We start from the raw sequence: 26,775 nt of genomic DNA on the forward strand, positions 1-26,775 counted from the left end.
CGGCTTGCGCCGTCCTATCTTAGATTGCAATATTTTGGATGGCCGCTAGGTGTCGCTTCCATTGCGGTCGGCGTAGAATATGTAAATGAGTTGATACGCCGATTCACGAACGTACGCCCGGCCGCCGCAGTAGTTTTACGCCGTTTCCGTAAGGCATTAGCAGGCCTAAAGTTATTCCATCTATTAGGTGGAATAACAATGTTAAAGTATGGCTGCCGTTCCCGCCGCGAGATTCGATTTTTTTACGTCGTTTGCGTAAGTCGTCCGCGAATCGGGATTTACGTAGTTTACGTCCACGTCGAAATCAATAGGCCCATTGATTTACTTAGCCGCAATGCACCCTGGGAAATGTAGGTGCCCGGCGCATGCGCATTGAAAAAAAAACGTAAAAAACGTGAGGTCAAGCCTCATTGCCATTAAACACGCCCCCCTCCAAGACATTTGAATTCGGTGCCCTTACGCCTGCCCGCTTTAGGCTACGCCGCCGTATATTAGCAGGCAAGTACATTGAGAATCATGTACTTGCCTAGCTAACTTACGGCAGCGTAGCCTAAAAACGCTAAGCCACGCCGCCATAACTATAGGCTTCTCTACCTGAATCTACCTATTAGTTTCCAGAATGTCTGTGCGGCCTCCTATGCTAGCAATTTCCTGTGTAAGGGCACTGGTAGATTTTTTGCAACTCCTGCTCCAGTTTACCCACAAGCTTTTCATAGATTGCTGACAGGCTAGCATCTAAATCTGCCTTGGAGAGTGGCTGTGTGTACTCACAGTTGGCAGAGTGTAGAACAGGAGCCTGTGGGGAGCTGCTGGAGGCCGCATGGTGGCCGGCGCCATTTTGGGACATCTTCCTCTCCAGATCCAAAAGGTAGTTGGTAATTGTGTGATTGGAGCGGCGTTTGCGCCCCTTCTTGCCAGAGGGCATGCACCGTTTCCCGCAGGGGGTGATGGGTGGAATTTGGGGGTTTGTGGCTGTAGGATGGCCCCGGCAACAGTGCCTGGCTCTCCTGGTCCGACGGAGCTCAAGCTAGCAGCGTCCGTCCAGCATCGCGCCGCGCATGCACCCCCTTATATATATTCTTTGATATATCTTTGCTTTATATACTTACTTGATACATGTGTACATATATATGACCATAACTTATATATTGTTTCAACCACTTGAGGCACTAGTCATCAGCTTTGGCTGTCGTATTTATTTTATTTTATTTTCATTCTATTTATTCACCATATTCTCCTAAGGAGGTATGACTAGAGATCTCACTCTTTATGAATAATACTGTATAGACATTCAGGCACCCCAGTATTATAGTTATACAAGTGCACATTTGGTTCCTGGTATTTATTCACACGGATGGTGAGGGATTATCACTTAATTAAGCTTAGGACACAGCACGGTTAACCCTTTGCAGGTCCCCATAGCTATTGTGTCCTGGTTAGGCAGCGCCACTACCCCCACTTACCTTTTTTTCCTTCTATCACAGGTTCCCCTTTGGGGAATTTAATAGGGGGGCAGCAGCCTTTTTCATACAAACATCTTAAGCGCAGGACACATACATTTTTTAGACACATAATGATCTGTCTCCAATAAACTCCACAATGCAACTGGCAACTGCTGGCTGAATGCAAACAATGGGGCCTGGAGCTGTCTGACATCACAGACCAAATATAGATATGACAATATTTAGTCAATAGTGTAATAGCCCAGGTTTACAAGCTGGCAGGCAGCTGTTTAATGGTTATAGAGATGCCAGCAGTTGGCAGACTCTTAGCAACCAACGGCACTGTTTAGACTACAAGGAGGATGTATTCATTTGTTGGCAGTAGAATACCCCCAATGAATCAATAACTTCCTGCTGCAGGGTGATCAGTGCTGGAAAACTGGCCATTAGGGATGAGCTCCGAGTTCAAGTCGAACTCATGTTCGACCCCAACATTGCCTGTTCGCTGAACAGCGAACAATTTGGGGTGTTCGCGGCAAATTCGAAAAGCCGCAGAACACCCTGGAAAAGTCTATGGAAGAAATCTAAAGTGCTAATTTTAAAGGTTTATATGCAAGTGATTGTCATAAAAAGTGTTTGGGGACCTGGGTCCTGCCCCAGGGGACATGTATCAATGCACATTTTTTTAAAAAAAATTGCCGTTTTTTCGGCAGCAGTGATTTTAATAATGCTTAAAGTAAAACAATACAAGTGAAATATTCCTTTAAATGTAGTACCTAGGGGGGGTGTAAAGTATACAAACATAAAAATAAGCGCGCAACCCAAACATTAAAGTGCAAAGGTGCAGAAAAAAACTAGTGCATATAAATATGTAAAAAAGATTTTCACTCTAGTGAAATAGTTCCCGTGTATCAATGCACACAAAAACAAATTATTAATACACACAAAAAATATTGTAGAAAACACAGTGTGGGTGAATAAACCAAGTATTAACTACCCAGAGGTAGTACAAACAATATATAGTGTAAAATAAAGTCCCAACAATCTTAAGAAAATCGTTAACAGCAGGACACTCCCAGGGATCGATTCACCAATCGCTGCAATACTCTGTACATAATCTGAAGGAGGTTGAATCTTATTTTCAGCCGAAAGATGTAAAATAACTGACTCTTACCAGATAAGATGGACCTCGGTTTTAGGGAGGTCAAAGAAGCATGTGCATCAGCCAGCCGGCCCCGGTAAAAGTTCACTCAACTCAGGGAGGGGTGCTTCTGTCTTCCAGGAAGAGAGAAAACCTTCAGCTGTTTCTCCAGACCGAATCACACAGGTAGACAGTAGTCAGATTCAACTTAGCCTTTACCAGACACTAAATCTGAGAGTATTGACTGGAGATAATATCCTCATAGGGAAGTATGTCCAAAAAGATGGTTTATTAAAAAAGTCACTTAAAAATGTCACAGCAAGTAAAAAATCACAGCACATGATTATATCAGGTAGAAGAAAAAATGTAACAAACAACGCAAAAAAAAGGATAAATAAAAAACAGCCAAAGAATCAAACCTAAAAGGGCTGCATAATACGACGCTTTTCCCCAAAAATGGCTTCAACTGGGATCGGAGACCCAAACAGCTGAAGGTTTTCTCTCTTCCTGGAAGATAGAAGCACCCCTCCCTTGAGTTGAGTGATCTTTTACCGGGGTCGGCAGGCTGATGCACATGCTTCTTTGACCTCCCTAAAACCGAGGTCCATCTTATCTGGTAAGAGTCAGTTATTTTACATCTTTCAGCTGAGAATAAGATTCAAGCTCCTTCAGATTATGTACAGAGTATTGCAGCGATCGGTGAATCGATCCCTGGGAGTGTCCTGCTGTTAACGATTTCCTTAAGATTGTTGGGACTTTATTTTACATTATATACTGTTTGTACTACCTATGGGTAGTTAATACTTGGTTTATTCAACCACACTGTGTTTTCTACAATATTTTTTGTGTGTATTAATAATTTGTTTTTGTGTGCATTGATACACGGGAACTATTTCACTAGAGTGAAAATATTTTTTACATATTTATCTGCACTCGTTTTTGCTGCACCTTTGCACTTTAATATTTGGGTTGCGCGCTTATTTTTCTGTTTGTATGTTTCTTTGAGCTTTATGTATTTTGGCTTCTATAAGCAGCAGCATTACCCCTTTTGAATCACATATTTTTTCACTTGCTTACTTACCTCCTAAATTTATTAGGATTTTTTTCATTAATCTTCACTTGACATTGGGTTTAGCGCAGAGTTTTTCTTCTTGGTGTGTAAAGTATGCCTGTAAAACAGCGCTTGTTTCCCGTGCTTAGAACTGTCCCTGCACAAAGTGTCATTTCTGAAGGATAAAAATTAATTTAAAATCACTGCTCCTGAAAAAACTGCCATTTTTAAAACTGTTTTTGCATTGATACATGTCCCCAGGGGCAGGACCCGGGTCCCCAAACACTTTTTAGTACAATAACTTGCATATTAGCCTTTAAAATTAGCATTTAGATTTCAAACGTTTGAGTCCCATAGACTTTAATGGGGTTCTAAAGATCACACAAACTTTTGGTCTGTTCGCAGGTTCTGGTGCAAACTGAACGGGGGTGTGTTCGGCTCATCCCTACCGGACATATAGTTTGTCAGGGCCATGAGCGCTGATCCCAAATCCAAACCTAATCACTATTCATAATTGTATTATCTCCCGGAGTCATCTTTAAAGTTGAACTCCAGGTAATAAACAAACAAAAAAAACAACCCTGTCCTTTATTTATATTCCTTACCAGTCACAAGGAATATAAATCTACTTTGTGTACACCAAATGATTTTGCAAAGCACAATATTATCTTGTAAAACTTATTTCACCAATGTGCTGCATGTAGCCTGTTCAGAAAGCAGACCTGTAAGGCCGCGTACACACTGTCGTTCCAAACCGATGAGAATGGACCGAAGTTCAGTTTCATCGGTCCAAACCAACCATGTGTATGGCCCATCGGTCTGTTGTCCTTCGGTCCAAAATTTTAAAACATGCTTTAAAATCGAACCGATGGACCGCTGAACGATCGGTCCAAACCGATGGTTAGTACAGAAAAGCATCGGTTCAAAACCTGCACATGCTCAGAATCAAGTCGACGCATGCTTGGAAGCATTGAACTTTGTTTTTTTCAGCACGTCGTGTGTTTTACTTCACCGCGTTCTGACCCGATCGGTTTTTGGAAACGATGGTGTGTACGCACATCAGACGTCAGGCCACTTCATCGGTGAACCGATGGAAAAGGCCCGTCGGTGCATTCTCATCGGTTTGGATCGACCATGTGTACGCGGCCTAAGTGTTCCTTGTGGTGCAGAAGCAAAAAATCAGGTGCCCTGCTATGGAAGACAGGGCTGTGCAGCTTGGCAGACCTGTGTTAATCTCAGAATACAAATCTATTGACAGATAAAACAGCTCCCATACATAGAGTAATTTATGTTACTTACAGTAGCTGCTTTGTTTAGTGAACTTCTTACATAACTGTTGGTCATAATGCAGCTTGACAGCAGTGAGATTGGGGTTTTCTGTATCATTGTCTTAAAGGAACCATTTTTTTTACTGTACAGTGGTTTGGGAAGTATTAGCCAATTAGTTTTTATTTAATGCGTGTCCTTTTTTACTTAATTGGTGATTTTGTGGAAGCTAAGATTGCAACATAAGTATCTGTTTTTTGGTGCATCTACATTGGGGTTTTATGTTATTGCTTTATAAAATAGGTAATGACTTTTTAAAGAAAAATAACTCTTTGCATGGTGTGAAGCAAAATGTAGGAGTTCAATTAGTAACTATTATTAGGTTAAGCCTACTACTTGTATTTTATAGTTGCTAAGCAATGCTAGATGCCACCAGCGAGTGTTACTGTGGGTAAAATCTATTGTCTAACCCAAGGAGTTACAGAACAGAGGAACCTCATGTTGTCCATAGAAGTGTCAAGTTTAAAGGGAGGACTTCTGTCTCTGTAAAATCTGTGTTTCTATATTGCAGTGCTCTCCTTCAATAAAGTGCATTCAAATTATAGTGCATAAATAAATATCTGAAAAAAACTGTGTAAAATCATTGTTATATATTAAATGTACGTCCATCTTTTCTTTTAAATATAGTCCATAAATAAATGATTCAATGTCCCTGAAAAAAAGTGCAGTCCCATACACCAAAAACTCTTCAGTAATTGCCTCTGATCACCACAGTGCCCTTCATCCCACTTATGGCTATCTTCTCACCTGCTTGAATGGACCTGACTAATTACAGGGTCGCTTGCAAATTTTTGGCCCCAGTGGGTTTCCCTGGCTCGCCTCTTCCGGGATTGTATGTGTGGTGTGGAAATTGTACCAAACTTTGTGGGCCTCCAGGTCCCGTATCAATGCCCTCCCCAGGGCATGCCACCTCTTGGACCTTTGGTGGAGAATTAAGAGCACATTTTGCTCTCATATGTTTTTATCCAAAAGGACTACATCAACTCAATGTATGTAAGTGGAGAAAACATGTACATTTTTATGTATATCAATGAATGATACTGTAATGTTACACTTTACTTTATTTATTATGTTTTTTTTTAACATTTCTTTAGAATACATAATAGTCTTGCTTAACCATACCCCTGAAGAAGGAAAAAGGGATATATTCCGAAACTTTAAATGCATTATGGTGATAACATTGTAAAAATGCTTGAGAAAGTTATGTATCTGTATATACATGTGTTTTATACAATTCTTTTTTTATAAGAAAAATATTTAATAAATTATAACTACTGTATATACGCTTCAAGAAATCTGTGCCTTAAAAGTCCACTACAATGGGATTCTGTTCATCTCTATTTCCATTGGATATGGCACTTTAATGCTCAATATTGTTAACTCACACTTTTTTGTGACTAATTAAAGGCAATCTATATGCATTTTGCAGTGTTATAAGTGGCACTGCTCCCACTGGCTGTCCAAAACTATAGCACTCAGTTGCTCTCAGCATGGTGTCAATCATATACAGTAGGAGGCAAGAGGAAACAACCATAGTGCAAATCGCTAATAAAAAGTATTTATTTCCATATAAAATTCAACTCACATTTCATAAGTATAAAACAGGCATTTTACAATACAATCCTCAGCATACACAGCTCCACCTAGTCCCAGCGTGATTACGTCACCGCCCACCTCACGCATAGTGCCCAATGGGCTTTCTCAAAGGTTCAGGCTGCAGGAAGCTGAAGAAAAAGGAAATATGGACTCTCTATATAGATGATTTTTACACTGTTTTCAGATATTTATGTATGCACTATAATTTGAATTCCCTTAATTGAAGGGGAGCGCTGTACTTTTTTGTGACTATTATTATTTATTGTATTTTGTACAGGTGGTTGGATGCATAGCGGTGCTAGCTGCAACTATCTGCAATTAACCTTTAGCAGTCTACTGTGTGTGGGATGAATAGAATATCACAATTCCATATACATTGCAGTGATTTACTGCATTTTTCTCATTGCTCTTTCAATTATTAAATACATACCATTAAAATAGTAGATGTCTTCTTAAGACACTTGTACTGATAACCCATTTGTTTCACACAGTATCTTAACATATTTGAGCATTTATTAAAACAGTACATACCATTAAAATAGTAGATGTGTTCTTAAGACACTTGTACTGATAACCCATTTTGTTTCACATAGTATCTTAACATATTTGAGCATTTATAAAAACAGTAAATGGATATTTAAATGGTTAATAAAGAGCATGCATTTTTGTTTTTTATTAATATTACATAGTTGTACATAATAAATAACTTGTTCTTTACCTTTGTTTAGATATATGCAGTAGCATATTAACAAGGCTGTATGTGTATTTATGGTCGGAGCCCTACGGCCGACACGGACATGGACACAGACTGACTAGGACTCACAACATACAATGGACCTGAAGTGTGCGCTGGCCCTAATGGACGGTACGCCAGAATAAGGGGGCATACCCTGTTAAATGATAAATGTTGTGGAGAGGAATGAACCTGGGAATTCCTGTGAAATGGGATGGGGGGGGTGGGCGAAGTGCGCCGGAAGTCTCGTGCTGAGACAGGAAGCCGACGGAGCCCGGAGGGAGGCGAGGAGATTATATAGGCTCCCCGGGCTCCTCCCATAAACACAGGCCGCTGCTCGGCCTTACTACTTATGGTCGGAGCCCTACGGCCGACACGGACATGGACACAGACTGACTGGGACTCACAACATACAATGGACCTGAAGTGTGCGCTGGCCCTAATGGACGGTACGCCAGAATAAGGGGGCAAAACATTCAGGTAGGGTTATAGTTTTATTGAGTCAGAACATTAGTGAGCAAGTATGGCGAAGGCTTGTGCCATCTCCGCCTGAGGGTCAGGAATGTACCTAGCGAAGCAGGCAGACTTCCACCTGCCTAGCTTCTTAATGATATGGTCGGGGACCCCGTGTCGCGAGGCGGTTGAGGCTGCTCCGATACGAAAGGAGTGGCCCGAATACTGGGTAGGATTGAGGTGCAGAGTCCGAAGGAGGATCCTCACGTGTTTAATGAACTGGCTGGTGTTCAGAGGTTTGTCCGGAAAAGGGAGTAGAGGAGCGGAGTCTGATTGGGCTGGCAAAAGTAAGAGTAGGCGGTCCAACACGGATACTGGGCACCAGGCGTTACCTGTCTTGTAAATGGCGATGTCTAAGCCGGGGCCTGATTGCTGTGTTTTGGTGGTAGTGAGGTGAAGTGTGAAGCGGTCTTGATGGCGGACCAAGTGTCGTCTGCGCAGGACTTGGCCGGCAGGGCTGTTGAAGGCAAACTCGCTGGGTCGGAGGAAACCATAATACGCTAGGTAGATGGCCGCTTGTATGACCAAGCTAGGCAGGAGGCCAAACGGGGATGTGGCGAGGATGGCGGACAGGTCTCTAAATATGGTGCTGGTAATGGGCAGGCGTTTGGCGTTGACAACTGGTTGTTGCTTCTGGACTGCGCGTAGGGCAGTTTTGACTGCGTGGGACGTAAACAGCGAAGGCTTCGCCGGATCGTGTAAGGCCAGAAAGTGCTGGACGCCAGCCAGGTAGAGACGGATGGTGTTGTATGAAAGGGACTGGCAAGTGTGACAGTAGGAGATGAAGGCCAATACGTGCTTGACACTCGGGGTGGTGTTAGCGGAGTGGCGCGTCAAGAAGTTGGTAAAGGTGTCCCAAGCCGTGTGATAGGCTTTGAGGGTATTGCGGGAGAGAGACTGGTTGATCAGCTGGGTAGCTTGCTGTAGGTGCTGTGTCAGTCCAGGGTCAGTTGAGACCAAGGAGGGATAGGGGCTGAAGATGGATCGGCTGCGGGTTTCTGCTGAAAAAAAGAGGCATAATTAAAGCGAGACAAGGCGTCTGCGGCGAGATTACACTTACCGGGGAGGAAGGTACAATGCACATTGAATTGGTGTAGCAAGGACAGTTGCACTAGCCGACGTAGGAAGGACATTATAACAAGAGACCTGGACCTGCCCTTGTTAATAATGTCGGCTGTGGCCTGGTTGTCGGTGGTGAAGGTAACAGTTTGTCCAGCCCAGCTGTGGCCCCAGAGTTGGGCGGCTGCTACGATTGGGTATAACTCGAACAAGGAGGACGTCTGGGTGAAGCCCGGGATCGCTAGTATTTCTGGCGGCCACGGTCCTGCGAACCAGTGGTGGCCAAAAATAGCTGCAAAACCTGTGGAGGCTGCGGCGTCGGTCACTACTTGTGGGGAAAGGGGTGACACTGACGGTATAAACATTGATATACCGTTCCAGTTGGTGAGAAATTCTTCCCACATCGAGAGGTCCGCTAAGGCTGCGGTATCCAACCTGAGAATCTGATCAGGGTCCTGTGCATGGGAAAGGAAGACCAGAAGGCGTGACACGAAGGATCGGCCCTGAGGGATGATCCTTACTGCAAAGTTTAGCATTCCCAGGAGGGACTGCAGCTGCTTCCTGGTGCAGCCCTGCGTTTGGGTGAAACTATGGAGGACTGCCCTGATGCGGGTCAGTTTGTCGGGGGGGAGGCTGGCTTGCATGGAGGTGGTATCCAGATTAACTCCGAGGAAGGTAATGGAGTGTGCTGGGCCTTCTACTTTGTGTTCTGCGAGGGGGACGTTGAGATTTTTGAAGACGAGTCTCAACTTTTGGAGGTCTCCTGGAGGCGTGTCGGGTCGTTCAATTAGCAAAAAGTCATCCAAGTAGTGGATGACTTGTTGACAATGGGCTTGGTGCACGAGAATCCAGGTGAGAGTCTGTGCGAAGGTGTCGAAGAGCCAGGGACTAGACTTGGAGCCAAACGTCAGCTTGGTGGCGAAGTAGTATGACTCTCTCCATTTCATGCCATGCCAACACCAGAGGGACGGGTGGATAGGCAAGAGTTTAAAGGCGTCTGAGATGTCGGCCTTGGAGAGCCAGGTGCCCGTGCCGGTTTTAATTATGGCTTGGATTGCCATGTCTACAGACGCGTATTTTAGGGAGAACTCCTCTGAGGGGATCAAGGAGTTCAGGCTGGGGGTGGGGGAAGAATGAGGCGCAGACAGATCGTAAACTAAACGTGTTTTATTTGAAAACTTGCCCTTGACAAGCCCAATAGGGCTGACTCTCCAGGTGCTGAAGGGGGGTGTGGTGAAGGGGCCTATGATGAAGCCTCGCTCTAGCTCTGTCTGTAAGAGCTGGTCTATGGCCTGCTCGTCTGTGGCGGCTGAGCGCAGGTTTCTACATTCGTGCGTTGTGTGGGGTAGTGAAATGAGGCCTGTGTGGAACCCTTCTGTGAAGCCTTGGACGAGGAAGGTGGTGAGGGAGGGGGTGGGGTGGGAGGTGAGGTAGAGTTCCAGCCAGGGGATGTTAATGCGGCCTAGTCAGGTCTTCTTTTGTTGCTTGACTAGGCATAGGGTCCTGGGGTGCGCTCTATGGCACGTAAGGCAGACATGGAGCAGACGGCATTGGCTGAAGTTGCAGGAGCCATGGTTAAAATTATTGCAGATGGCCGCGCCGCCTAGCGTCTGTACTGGGCGCCCGAACTTGTCGGCCTGGGACGTCTGCTGGGTGGCCGGTAGGCACGGAGCTGCCCTCGAGGTCGAGGGGAGTTCGAACGGGCGAGTGTTGGAGGTGGTGCTGGTGGTGTTGGCGCACCAGGTGGCGGTGTGAGTGGAGGACTGGCAAACAGCGCATAATGGTGAGCGCAGGCCAGCAAAGTGACGGCAGAACAGCTCGGTGTCCATGAGACTCCAATCTGTAGCTGTCTGGAACTGCAGCAGCCTGGCCGCTGCTTTGGCTGAGAAGGAGCGGTGGTAGTCATAGAATGAAAACCCTCCGTACTTGTAGCCCAGATCCACTATGGTGTGGAGATAAAGGTCCAGCTCTTCCCTCCTACTGGGGGAGGCGGAGCATAGGACGTCTCTGAGCATGCCAAAGGCCAAGGCGAATTCCGGGACCGATAGTTTACGGTTAAGCCTTGGGTCTTTGGCCTTGAGGACCACTGAGACGTCTCCCCAGGCGTAGGCCTTGTTCTCGGCTAGGTCGTGTACTGAGATGAGGAGGGAGGCTAGGTTGATGTCCTTGCCGTCCAGGATGTCCTTCCTGATGTTGGCAGGTACCAAGTGGGCTGGGAGGACTACGGAGCACTTGCCTGCGGGTGTAAGCGGGAGAGGTATTTGCGGTTGTACTGTGGACGGGGTGAGCGTGGACGGATCGGGGGTAGCTGTAGGTGGGCGAGCCTCCAGAAGCATCATTCTCGTCTGTACGTCTGTAATAGTGGTGGAGAGTGTTGCGACCATGTTGTGGAGTTGGGACACGGTGGTGGATATGGAGTGTAGCGAGGTTCGCTGGGTGCTCGGTCCGGGTGAGGCTGGTGGGGAGTTGTTTGAAGCAGGAGGTGGGAACAGGAGCCTGAAGAGTTCTGCCTTCCTGGCTGTGGACGGAAAGGGCACATGCTTGCGCCTCAACTCCGCTGTTAACTTGGGGATGGTCCATCCCCTGAAGGAGCGTGCGCTGCCGCTCTCTGAAGCGGGGGGCGGTGAGGAAGGGGCAAAAAGGTCTTCGCTGCCGTCCTGAGACATGACTCAGGGTAAGTCGTGCCCTGGGTACGGAGTCTTGTCTACGAGGTCGGGGTGGGACGAGCGGGAACCTGCAGGGGTGAGATAAAACGGGTTGTTTCCGTGTCCTGCCGGGGATGGGGGATCCCCCTTTTTTTTTTTTTTTTTTTTTTTACCTGTAGAAATTACTGAATCTGGTGTGCAGGGGGAGCTGGCGAGTTTGACTGACCTGTGGAGAAATTACAATACATAAGGACGGGGGCTAGCCAAGCTCGAATGTTGTAAGCGAGCGACGAAGGGGGTGAGGCGGCGATAGCTTGGTGGCCGAAATGTCCCATGACAGAGGCCTGAAGCGGTGCGTTGCGGGTGTGGCTGACAACGCGGGGGCTCTGGAGCATGTGCTGAAATGAGGGTGACACTGTTGGGGAACGTTCGAGGCAAGGCTGCCTGCGGGAACGTGCAAGGGTTGGGAGCTGGACGTGTGTCAAGGAAATGAGTGACAGAAATTCCCATGGCAGAGATACGAATCTCTGGAGCATGTGCTGAAATGGGGCTAAGAAGAGAGGGGTATGTTTAGGGTCAGGACTGTGTGTGGGGATGTGTGTGGAGTTGCTGGGGCGTGTTTGTGGTAGGGCGAGTAGCTGAAATGACCCATGACAGAGGCATGAACCGGTGCACTGTGATTGTGAGTGACTACCGGGCTCTGGAGCATGTACTGAAAGGGGGCCACGGCGGATTCGGCCATGTGTGGAATGGGGTGAAGCTGCAGCTGAGAAGGTGCTTGTGTACCCCCAAGACGTACTGCAGCTGGGCAAGTGAGGGAACGTCCCACGAGGGAGGCGTGACAACGTGTTGTCATGTGGTTGGCGACTGCCGAGCTGTGGAGCGTGAGCTGGGAGTGAGGCCGCTACTGACCAGGGGTGCCGCCGCTGGTATGCGTGCGGGCGTGACGCGTGCGGAGCGCAGGCTGTGTGGAGGCCTGCCTTGGAGGCAAGTGGGGTGTGTTTGGAATTGCTGTAAAGCAAGTGGGATAACAAATTAATGGGCTGCGTTTAAAAATGCACGATGAGGCACAGCCTAACAAACAAGGTGTGTGCCTCGTGCATTGCGGTGCAGTGAAAGGGGTGTGCAGTGCAAGGCTGGATGAGGTGTGCATAAACAAAACAACACAAAAACAAATGGCAGTTAAAACAGTATGACTATGCAAAAATGGGAATCTAGACAAGTGTTGTGTCTTCAAATGTGCGGACATGTGGCATGTGCTTGAACGCATGAGATGCAACGGTGACAGGGATAAGCTGACAAGATTGACAGCACAGAGAACCAAACATGTGTCATGTAAAAGAAGTGCCGTGCATAGTCAGACACTTTAAAATAAGGCTCACATTGAATTTCAATTATTTTTAGGAAAGTATAAATGAATACTTGCCTGCAGTTTGGCTTTAATATTGACGCATGTTAAGAACTTTGGGCAAAACTTGAAAATCTATAGTTTACAATATTTGCAAAGGAAGAGAAGCTTTAAAGTGCTGCATCCTCATTGCTGTAATTTACTGGAATGGTATCTGCTTAATACGATGCTATGCCAAGTTTCCCAAAGCTGACATCTGGGATCACTATGTATGTAGTAGTACAACACATTGGTGAATATTATTATGGTAGAATGGAAATAACGACTGCACCCATTGTGGTTGAATGTGTGGAACCGTGCTCAGCCATCAGTTAGTATGGAGGTGTCCCCTGGGTGCCCACCTAGAGTACAAATGAAATGGGGGACATTAGCCTGGGTATGGGAAGTCATGCGTGTGGAGGGGGCGGAAATGAGACCTCCGGTGTAGGCGGGGGTTGAGTGTGGAAGGAGGGGAGCCTACCTTAACGCCGGTCGGGCGGGTGTGAAGCGAGCGGATGCCTCGGTGTCTGCAGTGACAGCTGAGTCGGCTGAGAGGCGTGGATGCGGCTGGACAGCGCGGATACGACGAGTGACGCGATGACGCAATCGAAGTGCGCCGGAAGTCTCGTGCTGAGACAGGAAGCCGACGGAGCCCGGAGGGAGGCGAGGAGATTATATAGGCTCCCCGGGCTCCTCCCATAAACACAGGCCGCTGCTCGGCCTTACTACTTATATGTTTCTTGAATGTAAAATCGCTGCAGAATCTTAACAGTAGAACACAGAAATTACATATCTATCTACTCATCATAATATTTCATTTAAAGATTATTATTTTTTCAAATAGAGCAATGTATCAAAAATGTTACACATACCTCCACTCATCATAATGTATTTGATTTAAAGCAAAAACATTTAAAATAGAACGTAGCAAGTAGCATTAACCATATATTTTTAGCCGATATATAGTTATTTCAAGGATACGTGGTGAGACCACAAGATGTCAGTGTTTATTAGCATGTCATATCCCAAGGCAGATTGAAATAAATGAGAGCCGCGTCAATGTTCAGTCATTTCTTCACACCTCAAGCATCAGAACTGATACCTGGAGATTTCATTTTTCACTCGCCTTTAGGCACTTGTTGCATTCTTCTCACACTTGTTATTCAGTATGGGATTCTCATACAAGTATAGGATCTTACAATGGTGGATATGCATGTCCATGCACCTGATTTACTTAATTGATGTTGTAAATGGTCAAATAAGTTATGCAGTTTTGGAAGAACAAGATCAAGGAAAAGTAATAGGAAACTTAGCTCACGATCTACGAATGGACCCAAAGCATCTCTTCAATCGTAAGTTCCAGATCACTTATGATACTAAGATTAGGTATTTTGATATTAACCCCAAAACTGGCACTCTTTATGTTGCACATAAAATAGATCGTGAAGAATTGTGTAGCAGTAATGTGGATTGTGTGATAAGACTGGGGATTGTAATGGATATGCCACTCGCATTGTATCATATTGAAATAAATATCATAGATCTAAATGACAATGCACCCTTTTTCAGTAACAATGGAATCGTTTTAACCATCGCAGAGTCAACTGAACCTGGAACTTGTTTTCCATTAGAGGGCGCTTTTGATCCAGATGCCAGCTCTAATTCTATCTGCTCTTATGTTTTAAATCCAGATGAATTTTTTTACATAGACTCACATATCAGTGATTACAAAACAGCATCTTTAGTGCTGGTTTTGAAGGATGCTCTAGATCGGGAGCAGCAGGCAATCCATTTTTTAACCCTTACTGCAACTGACTGTGGGACACCAAAACTGTCTGGGATAACTCAAATTAGAATTAATGTGCAGGATGCTAATGATAATCCACCCGTATTTTTAAGTTCAGTGTACAGAGTGTCAATACCAGAAAGTTATCCCAAAGGTACTTTAATTTTAGCTCTCAATGCAACTGATAACGATGATGGTGTAAATTGCAAAATTGAATATTCATTCAGTAGCATTGTGCCTATCAGGGTTCAGCAGCTTTTTCACATTGACTCAATAAGTGGTGTTATAAGCCTCAGAGGATTCATTGACTATGAAGAAAAAACATCTTATGAAATACAAGTACAAGCTAAGGACCATGGGCAGCTGCCATTAACAGGACACTGTAAAGTTATAGTAGACATAACTGATGTCAATGACAATCCTCCAGAAATTAGTGTGACTTCTTTATCCAGTATAGTTAAGGAGGATGCTGAACCTGGTTTTGTAATAGCACTTTTAACTGTTACTGATAAAGACTCAGGCAAGAATGGTCAGGTAACTTGTCATATACCTACCCACCTTCCATTTGTTTTACAAAGCAAATTCTCAAATTACTATTCTTTAGTTCTCAAATATACCCTTGACAGAGAGTCCATGTCAGAATACCATGTTTCTATAAAAGCCACAGATTCCGGATTCCCTTGCTTATCTTCAAGTACTTCTATAAGTTTTGTAGTATTTGACGTTAATGACAACCCACCATTATTCACACAGCCCTCATATTCAGTTTCTGTGCAGGAAAATATTATTCCCGGGACAACAATTACCCAGGTTTATGCATTTGACATAGACAGTGGTGAAAATGCTCAAATTTCATATTTTCTGTTATCAAGCACAGCTGGAGATGTGTCTCCTCCTAGTTTAGTTACAATTAATTCTGATTCAGGAAAGATTTCTTCAGTCAACTCCTTGGATCATGAAAAACTGCAAATGTTTTGTGTTGTGATTGAAGCTAGAGATAATGGAACACCACCTTTAAGCAGTACCACTAGCCTCACTCTTTTTATTCAAGACCAAAATGATAATTTTCCCCAGGTGCTACCATCTCTATCCACCATAGAAGTATGGAGAACAGCCAAAGTTGGACATGTAGTGACCAAAATAAAAGCATTTGATCGCGATTCTGGTTACAATGCCTGGCTTAGATATGAAATAGCTTCTCTCACAAACAGTTCCCTTTTTAGTGTTGGGCTTTATACTGGTGATATCACTGTATCACGAATGATTGAAGAAACTGATGGAGATTTGCATAGTTTGCTGATTACTATAACTGACCATGGAGAACCTTCAAAATCCACCATGACAGTTGTCACCATCGCTCTTTTGCAGTCTAAAAAAGAACAGCTGGATGAAAATGTAATGTTGGTAAAGAATGAGCGGATCATTACAGACTTTAATGGACATCTCGTCATAGCTATATCGTTTATTTTCAGCATGTTTTTGCTTATTGGCATATCATACACAGGGCTCAAATATTTCAAAGCCTTTAGAAGTTTAGAAGGGCATTCTAGAGCTGAAGACCTTAGCTGCATGAACAATGACTGGACTCTAATAAAAAATCAAAGTAACTTTACTCCTTTGTACTTCAATACTCAGTCAGCCACTAATACCATTCACAGTCATGCTTGGGATTATTCATCAGATACAGGATTTTTTGGAGGACGGCTACAGGACGAAGAAAGTACATACATGGTAGACAGTCAGGTAAGAGGAATACAAATTTGGTTGTCTTTATGTTCAAATCATCCTATTTTGTTTTTGCAGTATATATTTTTTTCTGCAATATACTGAATAATTACAGAAGTAAGGCAAATCTGTTTAAACAAAATCACACTGTGTTGGAAGCATCATTAAAATATTCTAAAAATAAATTGACCACTTTTTTATCAATTTAATTCTCATGCCCCGTACACACGGTTGGACTTTTGACTGGCCAAAATCACATCGGAATAAAAGAGAACATGTTCGCTATCTAAACTCTGACGTAATTCCTCAAAATTTCTGATGAAAAAAGTCAGATGGGGCATACATATGGTCGGAATTTCCGATGGAAAAAGTCTGTCTGACTTTTTCCATCGGAAATTCCGATCGCGTGTATGGGGATTTATTATTTAAGCTTCAGAAAATCACAGATGTCACAATATGGTGTTCTCCTTTTTCATTTAACCATTCAAGCACCATACATTGTAATTTTTTTTTGTGTGCTACTTATTGTTTAGTTATTTTTTTTAATACTATTTGATATACTATTTTATATTCTGCCTCATAATAAACATTTCCAATGTTTACCACTTTCAAATAGATTCTATGATGGATCTATTACATCTACCTAATTTTGAAATGTCACATCATCATAGTTGCTAATATTTGAAAATGTTTAGGAGGGACATGTTAACTGCTTGCCGACCAGGCAGGTCGGCTTGACTGTGCAAAATCACGTAATATTACGTGATTTTGCATATCAGCCACTAGGGGTGCGTGCGCGCCCCCTGCTCGCCCCTGGTGCCGCACGCGTGCCCGGCGGGTGCGATCACCGCCGGTCACCTGCGATCACTCATTACAGAGCGAGAACTGGGAGCTGTGTGTGTAAACACACAGCTCCCGGTCCTGTCAGGGGGAGAAATGACGGATCGTCTGTTCATACAATGTTCTGTCATTTCCCTTAGTCAGTCCCACCCCCCCTTCAGTAAGAACACACCTAGGGAACATGATTAACCCCTTCCTCACCCCCTAGTGTTAACCCCTTCTCTGCCAGTGGCATTTTTACAGTAATCAATGCATTTTTATAGCACTGATCGCTATAAAAATGCCAATGGTCCCAGAAATGTGTCAAAAGTGTCCAAAATCTCCGCCATAAGGTCGCAGTACCGTTAAAATCGCTGATCGCCGCCATTACTAGTAAAAATATTAATAAAAATGCCATAAAACTATCCCCTATTTTGTAGACGCTATAACTTTTGCGCAAACCAATCAATAAACGGTTATTGCGTTTTTTTTACGTAAAATATGTCGAAGAATACGTATTGGCCTAAACTGAGGAAAAACATTTTTTTTTAGATATTTTTGGGGGATATTTATTATATTTATATAAAATAATATATTCATTTTTTTTCAAAATTGTCGCTCTATTTTTGTTTATAGAAAAATAAAAAACGCAGAGGTGATCAAAAGAAAGCTCTATTTGTGGGGAAAAAAAGATGCCAATTTTGTTTGGGAGCCACGTCGCACGACCACGCACGACCGCGCAATTGTCAGTTAAAGCGATGCAGTGCCAAATCTCAAAAAGTGTCCCAGTCATTGACCAGCAAAATGGTCCGGGGCTGAAGTGGTTAAAGGGTTCAAAAAGCAAATTGCAGGGGATGACATGCAATAAATACTTAGATAAAGATTTGGGGGGGGGCATGGTGGCTAAAAAATGGAATTTGACTAGATTAATAAGATTGTCTTCATGCCATTTTGCTTGTCACAACTTTTCTGGATTTTGCTGTGTTTTCCACAAACTAAGGCTTGGGGATACACAGAAGAAAAAAGAGTATTGTGCTGAATATTTGGTATTCAGTTGTGTGAAAAAGCACACCCCATATAAATTCATGTCCCTTTTCACATATTTGAACAGGCAAACATTAGACCTTCATTCAAAGACAATTCATGCCTACAAATAGGGTGAAATGCTTGAACATAATCATAAAAACAATTTCCATTTTCATTTATTTACTAGCTGAATGCCCGGCGTTGCCCTGTCTTCCTAGCTTAACCTTTTGGGGAGGAAAATCATAGTAATATAAATATACCCATCTTTTATATAAGGGTGTAGGTAAGGGTTAATTTAACTGTCATATATTTTTATTTGGCATATAAGTAATATGTGTACCAGCGTACAGAAGTTATGTGGGAACATACATTTCCCATTGATTTGCATGGGACTTTAAACAAAAACCCAGACCCTCAGAAATATGGGTAGTTAAGGGATAAATTAACTATCCTATAGTTTAAGTGGACATATAAGTAACATGTGACCAAGTGTTATCGAAATATGTACAGCCGTTTGGAAGTTATGAAGTAACATGTATTTCCCATAGAGTTGAATGGGACTTTAAAGAAAAACCCCGACCATGGCAAATGGGGGTGGGTAAGGGTTAAACCACCTATCCTATGTTTGTTGCTGACATATAAGTAACATGTGTGCCAAGTTTCATGTTAATATCTTTAGCCGTTTGGACGTGATGCTGGAACATACATACATACATACATACATACACACACTTGAGTTTTATATATATAGATTTAACAAAGCTACCAATAGATGTAATGTGTACTGTAAAAAATTGTACAGCGGCCAAGTACAGCCTTGGCCTCAGAAGTTAGCATGGCCCTCATTTAGTCCAAATTACATCTTGTAGGCATTTTGCATAACTGCCCACCAGTCTCTAACATCACCTCAGTGGCATTTTCAAAATGTAAACATTTTAATAAATAGCTTTTTTATATTTTCCCACAACATTTCAATGGAATTGAAAACAATCAAACACCCTTGCGAGCAACCTAGAGCTAATCAATGCTTTATCGCCTGATATTATCAGCAGCAGGCACTTCTCACACTCCCATACTCTGTGCAAAGTAATTACAATTCAATCAATGTGCTGCGCTTATAAACCAACTTTGATTTTTAGCGGGACTGCAACATTGCGGCGGACGAATCTGACCCCAAGTGACACTTTTTGGGGACCAGTGACATTATTAGAGATCAGTGTTAAAAAATGCACTGATCTTTGTATAAATGACACTGGCAGGGCAGGGGTTAACACAAGGGGGCCGATCAAGGGGTTAAATGTGTTCCCTGGGTGTGTTCTAACTGTGTGGGGGATGGGCTTGCTGGGACAATTAATAGATCACTGTTCCTGAAAACTAGGAACATTAGATCTTTTAGTTGTCCCCTGTCAGAATGGGGGATCCACCTTGTTTACATAGGTAGATGCCCTTTCTGCCTCTCTTTACCACTGTGGCCAGTAGACATTGGGCACATGCCCACAATACCACATGCATGGACCGATGTACAGGTACGCTGGCTTGTGCAGCCAAGCCACCTTTCCACAGTATATATGCAGAAGGCGGTCGGTAAGTGGTTAAAGTCTGGTTTACCCTGGTGCAACATACGATCCGACTTTGGGAGCACATGTCGCATGACATGTACAAGTCAATGGTTCCCTATGAGAGCCATCTTAACTGGCCCGACACAAGTTGGTCAAACTTTGAAAAAAGGTTCCTGCACTACTTTGGTCTGACTTTGGTCTGCTTTCAGCCCATTCAATATTATTGAAGTCGGATATAAGTCGCACCCTCGTCCTAACCATCTGACTTGTGACATCCGACATGGTGATTACAGCAGCAGGAAAAGGAATTTATGTCATGCTGGGATTGTTTTGATTGGTCAAAAGAAAAATCTCAAAGTCAGAGCAAAATCTTATCCTGTTCATTTAAGTCAGATGGCAGTAGGACTGATGTAGGACCAATGTCGCAGGGCAAAGTCATATCGACAGTCGTACAACAACCGTGTTGTACCAGCAAGAACCCAGCCTTAAACCTCCTTCTACACAGATACTGTGTATCACTCTATAATGCACATATAACATCAAGTACACATCAAGTGCTTATGTAATAAATCTGTGTGTGCAAATAACAAAACAAAATAAATAAATACAAATATTTAAAAAATATATACATTTTGTCAACTTATTATCTCACAACAATCCCAATATCAGAGTTCATAAAGTAATAAGTAAATATACATTATATGAACCATACAGTCCTTGTTACATGGTACAGTATCTCACAAAAGTGAGTACACCTCTCACATTTTTGTAAATATTTTAGTATATCTTTTCATGTGACAACATTGAAGAAATTACACGTTGCTACAATGTAAAGTAGTAAGTATACAGCTTGTATAACAGTGTAAATATGTTGTCCCCTCAAAATAACTCAACACACAGTCATTAATGTCTAAACTGCTGGCAACAAAAGTGAGTACACCCCTACTCTGAAAATGTCCAAATTGGGTATAATTAGCCAAATTTTCTCCCTGGTCTTTAGTGTTACAAGGTATCAGGTGTGAATGGGGAGCATGTGTGGTACATGGTGTACATTGGTGTTATTGCTCTCACTCTCTCATACTGGTCACTGGAAGTTCAGCATTGTACCTCATGGCAAAGAACTCAGAGGATCTAATTTTGTTTTTGCTCTACATAAAGATGGCCTAGGCCAGGGCTCTCCAAACTATGGCCCTCCAGCTGTTGCAGAACTACACGTCCCATGAGGCATTGTAAAATCTGACATTCACAGACATGACTAGGCATGATGGGAATTGTAGTTCCTGAACAACTGGAGGGCCATAGTTTGGAGACCCCTGGCCTAGGCTATAAGAAGGTTTCCCTGACTCTGAAACTGAGCTGCAACACGGTGGCCAAGACCATACAGCGGTTTAACAGGACAGGTTCCATTTATAGCAGACCTCGCCATGGTCGACCAAAGAGGTTGAGTGCACGTGCTCAGCATCATTTCCAGAGGTTGTCTTTGGGAAATAGATGAATGAGTGCTGCCAACATTGCTGCAGAGGTTTAAGGGGTGGGGGGTCAGCTTGTTAGTGCTCAGACCATTTGTTGCACACTGCATCAAATTCTAAAGATGATGCACAAGAAAGCCTGCAAACAGTTTGTTGAAGACAAGCAGACTAAGGACATGGATTACTGGAACCATGTCCTGCAGTCTGATGAGACCAAGATAAACGTATTTGGTTAAGATGGTGTCAAGCGTGTGTTGTTGGCAACCAGGTGATAAGTATGAGTGCTGCCAGCATTGCTGCAGGTGTTGAAGGGTATGGGGTCAGCCTGTTAGTGCTCGCACCATTTGCCGCACACTGCATAAAATTCTAAAGATGATGCACAAGAAAGCCCGCAAACAGTTTGCTGAAGACAAGCAGACTAAGGACATGTATTACTGGAACCATGTCCTGTAGTCTGATGAGACCAAGATAAACGTATTTGATTAAAATGGTGTCAAGCGTGTATGGTGGCAACCAGGTGATGAGTACAAAGACATGGAAAAGTGGAAAAGGACTCCAGTGGCAACCTGTGAAGCTCTGGCAAACTCCATACCCAAGAGGGTTAAGTCAGTGCTGGAAAATAATGGTGATCACACAAAATATTGACACTTTGGGCCCAATTTGGACATTTTCACTTAGGGGTGTGCTCACTTTTGTTACACTGTTATACAAGCTGTACACTTACTACTTTACACTCACTCACAGTGTGTGTAACTTGCCCCCCCCCACATGTTATGCCACAGGATCACGTGGCTTCCTCAGGGGAGTTCTCAGTCAGAATCTCCCTGGAGACTTCTTTAGCATCAACTGATTAGGTCTTGAGTAGAATTTGCTGGAACAGCCATTCCTCTATATATTTGTAGTCACTTAAAACTTATGCCATATTATTGATTCCAAACAGTTTGGCAATTTTTTTAATTCCCTTGCTAATCTCATAGGAATCTGGAACCTTCCTTATGAAGGTCTTATGCCTCGTACACACAATCAGAATTTCCAATGAAAAAAGTCATACGGAATTTTTTCATCGGATATTCCAACCGTGTGTATGCACCATCTGACTTTTTCCGTCGGAAATTCAGATGGAATTTGAAAGAAAACATGTTCATTTCTTTTTTCGACGGAATTTCATCTATATGGAACTCCAACTGAGAAAAACCATGCATGTTCGGAAACAAGTCGACGCATGCTCTGAAGCATTGAACTTCATTTTTATAGGCTCGTCGTAGTGTTGTACGTCACCGCATTTTGGACGGTGGGAATTTGGTGTGTCCGTGTGTATGCAAGACAGCTTTTCGTCGGAAAAACCTGTCGGAGTTTATGACGACGGAAAAACCAATCGTGTGTACGGGGCATTAGAAATCTTTATTAAAATGGCATGACAACACCCCCCACTTCAGTAGCAATGAGAATACCAAATCTAGATGGTTTAAATAAGGTTCTACCTGCATATTTCCTGATGAGGTTGTAACCGTTGGCATCAAATCTGATTTCTAATTTCATGGATTTGAAGTGGTGGTAAATGTAGGTGTGTACTTATTTTTTGAACATGATCAATCTGCATTTTCATTATTTGTTTTATGTAAATTATTACACCAAGTTACCTTTTTGTGTAACATTTGCTCAATTATATCACCTTCACCTATAGGTACTGTTTGAATAAATATTCAGTGTTTGCAATATATATTGAAAAAGTCAGCAATTTCAGTGAGGTATGCTTATTTTTTCAAATGGTGTTAATTAATCGCCTGTCACCAGAAACAGCAGATCAAAGTCCAGGGTACCGGGAAACTGTGATTGGCCCTGGTACCATGTGATCACTGTGACCAATTACTGGAATTACAGTAGTAAATAATGGCTATCATTCATGATGCCATTGTTAATTACTGTGGGATCTCTGTGAATCACAATGGTCCTGTAGCATGTGATAGTTGTGACCAATCACATTAGTAAACAAAGGCATCATAAATGATTGCTTACATAGTGATGATCCCTGTATAAGCATATCACAGTAAAAAAAAAATCCTGATACCCACCTGGAGCAGTATTTATATATTTTTTTGTTATTTTTTGCAGAATTTTATAACAAAAAACTAAGAAACATTTTTTTTCAACATTTTTTCATTTATATAGCAAAAAATAAAAAACCCAGGAATGATAAAATATCACAAAAAAGCTATATATGTTTCAAAATGTATATACAATTAATTTAGGTACAGTAGTTGTCATTCGAAGTGTGACAGTGCTGAAAGTTGAAAAATGGCCTGGACTGGAAGGGGGTAAAATCATCTGGCTAGTGCCTCACAGAAGATGTTCTATTGAATGAAATGTACGTCAGGCAAGGCAAGGAATATTGGTAATGTCTGCACACTCGTGGACAGTGTCTGACTGTTGCTATTAAACTCATGCTTTTAACTGAATCCTGCATAATGAGTTTCTTTCCTCTTCCCTCTGGCTTACTGCATGATCGGGTCTGAGTCTCCTGAGGTTCAATATATGCATCACTTGCAGTGCACTTGTAGTGCAAAGTGTATTTTCCTTTAGTAAATCACCCCCAATGTTTGTAAAAGTGTAGTTTCCATACACCAGAAACTCTTCAGTAATTGCCTCTGATCACCACAATGCCCTTTGCGTGGGCTATGGGTGTCTTCTCAACTTTTTGAATGGACCTCACTACCCTGTTTCTCCGAAAATAAGCCCTACCCCGAAAATAAGACCTAGCGTGAGTTTCTGGGATGGCTGCAATATAAGCCCTACCCCAAAAATAAGCCCTAGTTAAAGTCCTTGTAAAAACATGTAATCCGTTCTGTAAAAAGATTATATAATGTGCAGTGTGTCTCCCTTTTGTAACTTTATTGTGGAAAATACCTTATTTAAAGCACTGCTGGGCGCTCACGTGACCCGCCGGAGCTCTTCTTCTCTCCTTCCGGCTGATATCAGCTGTTTTTTTTTTTTTTCAATAAAACTTTATTAAGCCCCTACCCACTGCAGTACTCAGAGTGGGGCTGACGTCATTGGGGATCTTGGCCCCTCCCTCTGCAGTATTTGGAGTAGGGAAGAAGAGCTCCAGTGGCTCACGTGAGCGGCAAGCGGCACTGTAAGTAAGGTATTTTCCACAATGTTACACAAGGAGACACACTACACATGATATTATCTTTTTACAGAACGGATTACATCATTTTATAAGGTCTTTAAACAAAGGTTTATTTTTGGGATTACAGAATTTCACAATGCTGACTCCAGAGCTGACAGGGGGAGAAACTTTTTTGTACATACCATAAATAAATAAGACATCCCCTGAAAATAAGCCCTAGTGTGTTTTTTGTAGCCAGAATTAATATAAGACCCGGTCTTATTTTCGGGGAAACACGGTAATTACAGGAGGTCTATATGAGCTTTGCAATGTTCACACATGCTGTCCGTTTTTCATCCATCCATTGATTACCATTGTTATATATACATATGTAGATGATTTTTACACTGTTTTCAGATATTTATTTATGCACTATAATTTTAATGCACTCTATTGAAGGAGAGCGCTGCACTGTTTATATTTAAAAGAGCATTATAACAGGGTTTTTTTTTAAGCCTTTACAATCACTTTAATTTATCTGGTGCACCAGGTGTTTTGTTATGCATTGTAAGACTTTTGTTGTCTTGCTCCTGGAATGTATTTAGCAAATTTTAAATGGAAGGCTTAGATGGGCTTCAAATTACTTATAGCATTTAAAGTTTACTTCTATTTGCGCAAACACTTTTTGTTTAACAGACAATACATTTTGAGAATTTTAGCAGTTAATTGTAGAGTTTCATTTTAACCTTCCTTTAACTGTGACTATCTTTGTTCAAATGACCTTAGAAATAATTTTGTATTTGTCTGTACTGCAATTCACCGGGTTTGTTTTTCTCAAGGGCGCTGTATGCCACTGTGTAAATCATTCGGACTGCAATGCTGTCACAATGTAAATGGGCTAAGATGATCTTGTTCTTTCAGCTTACTTTACAATGACATTCTGCTTGACTTTTTTAAATTAATACAGTGTAAAATCCAAACTGAAGAGGTTGACCTTTTTTAAGTTTTGTCCTTTTTCATATCAAGAAATATTTGTCTGTCTTTTAAATTTAATTACTTAATGTAATAAAACGTTGTCTTTTATGACCTCCCATGCAGTACCAAATGTCATAGAAGAATGCAGAATGCAGAATAACCTCAGCTTTGGTGTAGGGATGCACTCCATGCTGTCAACATGTAGTTTAACTCTTTTATGACCACCCAACACATATGGCAGTAAAAGGGTGGGCTTTAGGGTCAGCATGCAGCAAATATGCATCACTGGGCAGACATTGTTTATGTGCTGAGAGTGCGCTCACAGTGTCCTCTTAGCACAAGGACCAAGCTGTTGCAGACAGTTCTCGTCCGTACTACAGAGCGGTAGCCAGTGGGACCAACTTCCTGCCCCAGGTACGTTCTGAAATCTTCAAAGGGGCATCAGCGGCAGGCAGGAAGGGGTTAATATAAGTGAGATCTCAAAAGATGAAAGGACAAGACTTTATGAGGTTCTATACACTTGGATCTTCTTTTTCTTCTTGCAAGGTGTAATTATGAAAATTAACAGTTAAAAATATATTACATTATGTAATACAAAAATGCACTGTACATAGAGTTTTGAATGATGTTGAAAATATTCTCTAATATTCTTTCAGCGCTGTCACACTTTAAATTACAATTGCACAGTCATGCAATACTGTACCCAAATTAAATTTTTATAATTTTTTTAAATTTAAAAATGTTCTTAGTTTCTGTCAGTAAATTTTGTAAATAAGTAATTTTTCTCCTTCACTGATGTGCGCTGATGAGGCGACACTGATGGCCACTGATAGCCTGCACTGATGGGCACTGATGAGGGGGCACTTATGGGCACTGATGGCTGGGGTGGCACTGAAGGGCACTAATTAGGTGGCACTGATAGGGAAGCACTAATATGCCACACTGATGGGCACTGATAGGTGGAACTGATATGCAGCACTGATGAGCACTAATAGGCAACACTGACGGGCACTGATAGGTGACACTAATGTGCACTGATAGGTGGCACTGATGGGCGCCAAACCTACTAACACGAGATTAGCAGAAGGAGCCCAAAGGGTGGCACACTTGGTATTGAACTTTCCTTTTATAGTGCCGTTGTACGTGTTGTACATGACCGTGACCGCGTTCTTGGTGATCGGAATTTCCGACTTCCGGCAACATGGCCACCACTGCATGGCTTATATAGGTCCTCTGTCCTGCTGGCATGTGATGTAATGATGGGGCGTGAACATGCTACTGGAGCCTGCGCATGCGAACCACACTCTCCTGTCCCACCACCTCTCAAGACCACAGGGAGATTTCACAACCTCGCTGGGTGCCAACCGAGAAGTATGTCACTTCACAGGTGTGTAGGGGTGCTGCGCTCCCATTC

At 42.8% G+C, this 26,775-nt stretch overlaps 2 protein-coding genes across 6 annotated transcripts in view; both read left to right on the top strand.

The window, feature by feature from the left end:
* LOC120932468 (protocadherin alpha-C2-like) overlaps positions 1-26,775 on the top strand; it is a 385,799-nt gene that overhangs the window by 202,205 nt on the left and 156,819 nt on the right. The gene's annotated exons all lie outside the window — the stretch shown is intronic.
* LOC120932471 (protocadherin alpha-4-like) lies at positions 13,827-16,548 on the top strand. The gene has a single exon (XM_040344841.1). It carries the CDS (start codon positions 14,062-14,064, stop codon positions 16,507-16,509), a length of 2,448 nt encoding a protein of 815 aa, XP_040200775.1. The 5' UTR covers positions 13,827-14,061; the 3' UTR covers positions 16,510-16,548.

The sequence above is a fragment of the Rana temporaria genome, chromosome 3 (genome assembly GCF_905171775.1).
Source record: "Rana temporaria chromosome 3, aRanTem1.1, whole genome shotgun sequence".
Taxonomy (NCBI): domain Eukaryota; kingdom Metazoa; phylum Chordata; class Amphibia; order Anura; family Ranidae; genus Rana; species Rana temporaria.

Bases quoted from the DNA above. Each gene is read 5' to 3' on its own strand.
- LOC120932471 (XM_040344841.1), top strand. From the start codon at position 14,062: ATGGGATTCTCATACAAGTATAGGATCTTACAATGGTGGATATGCATG.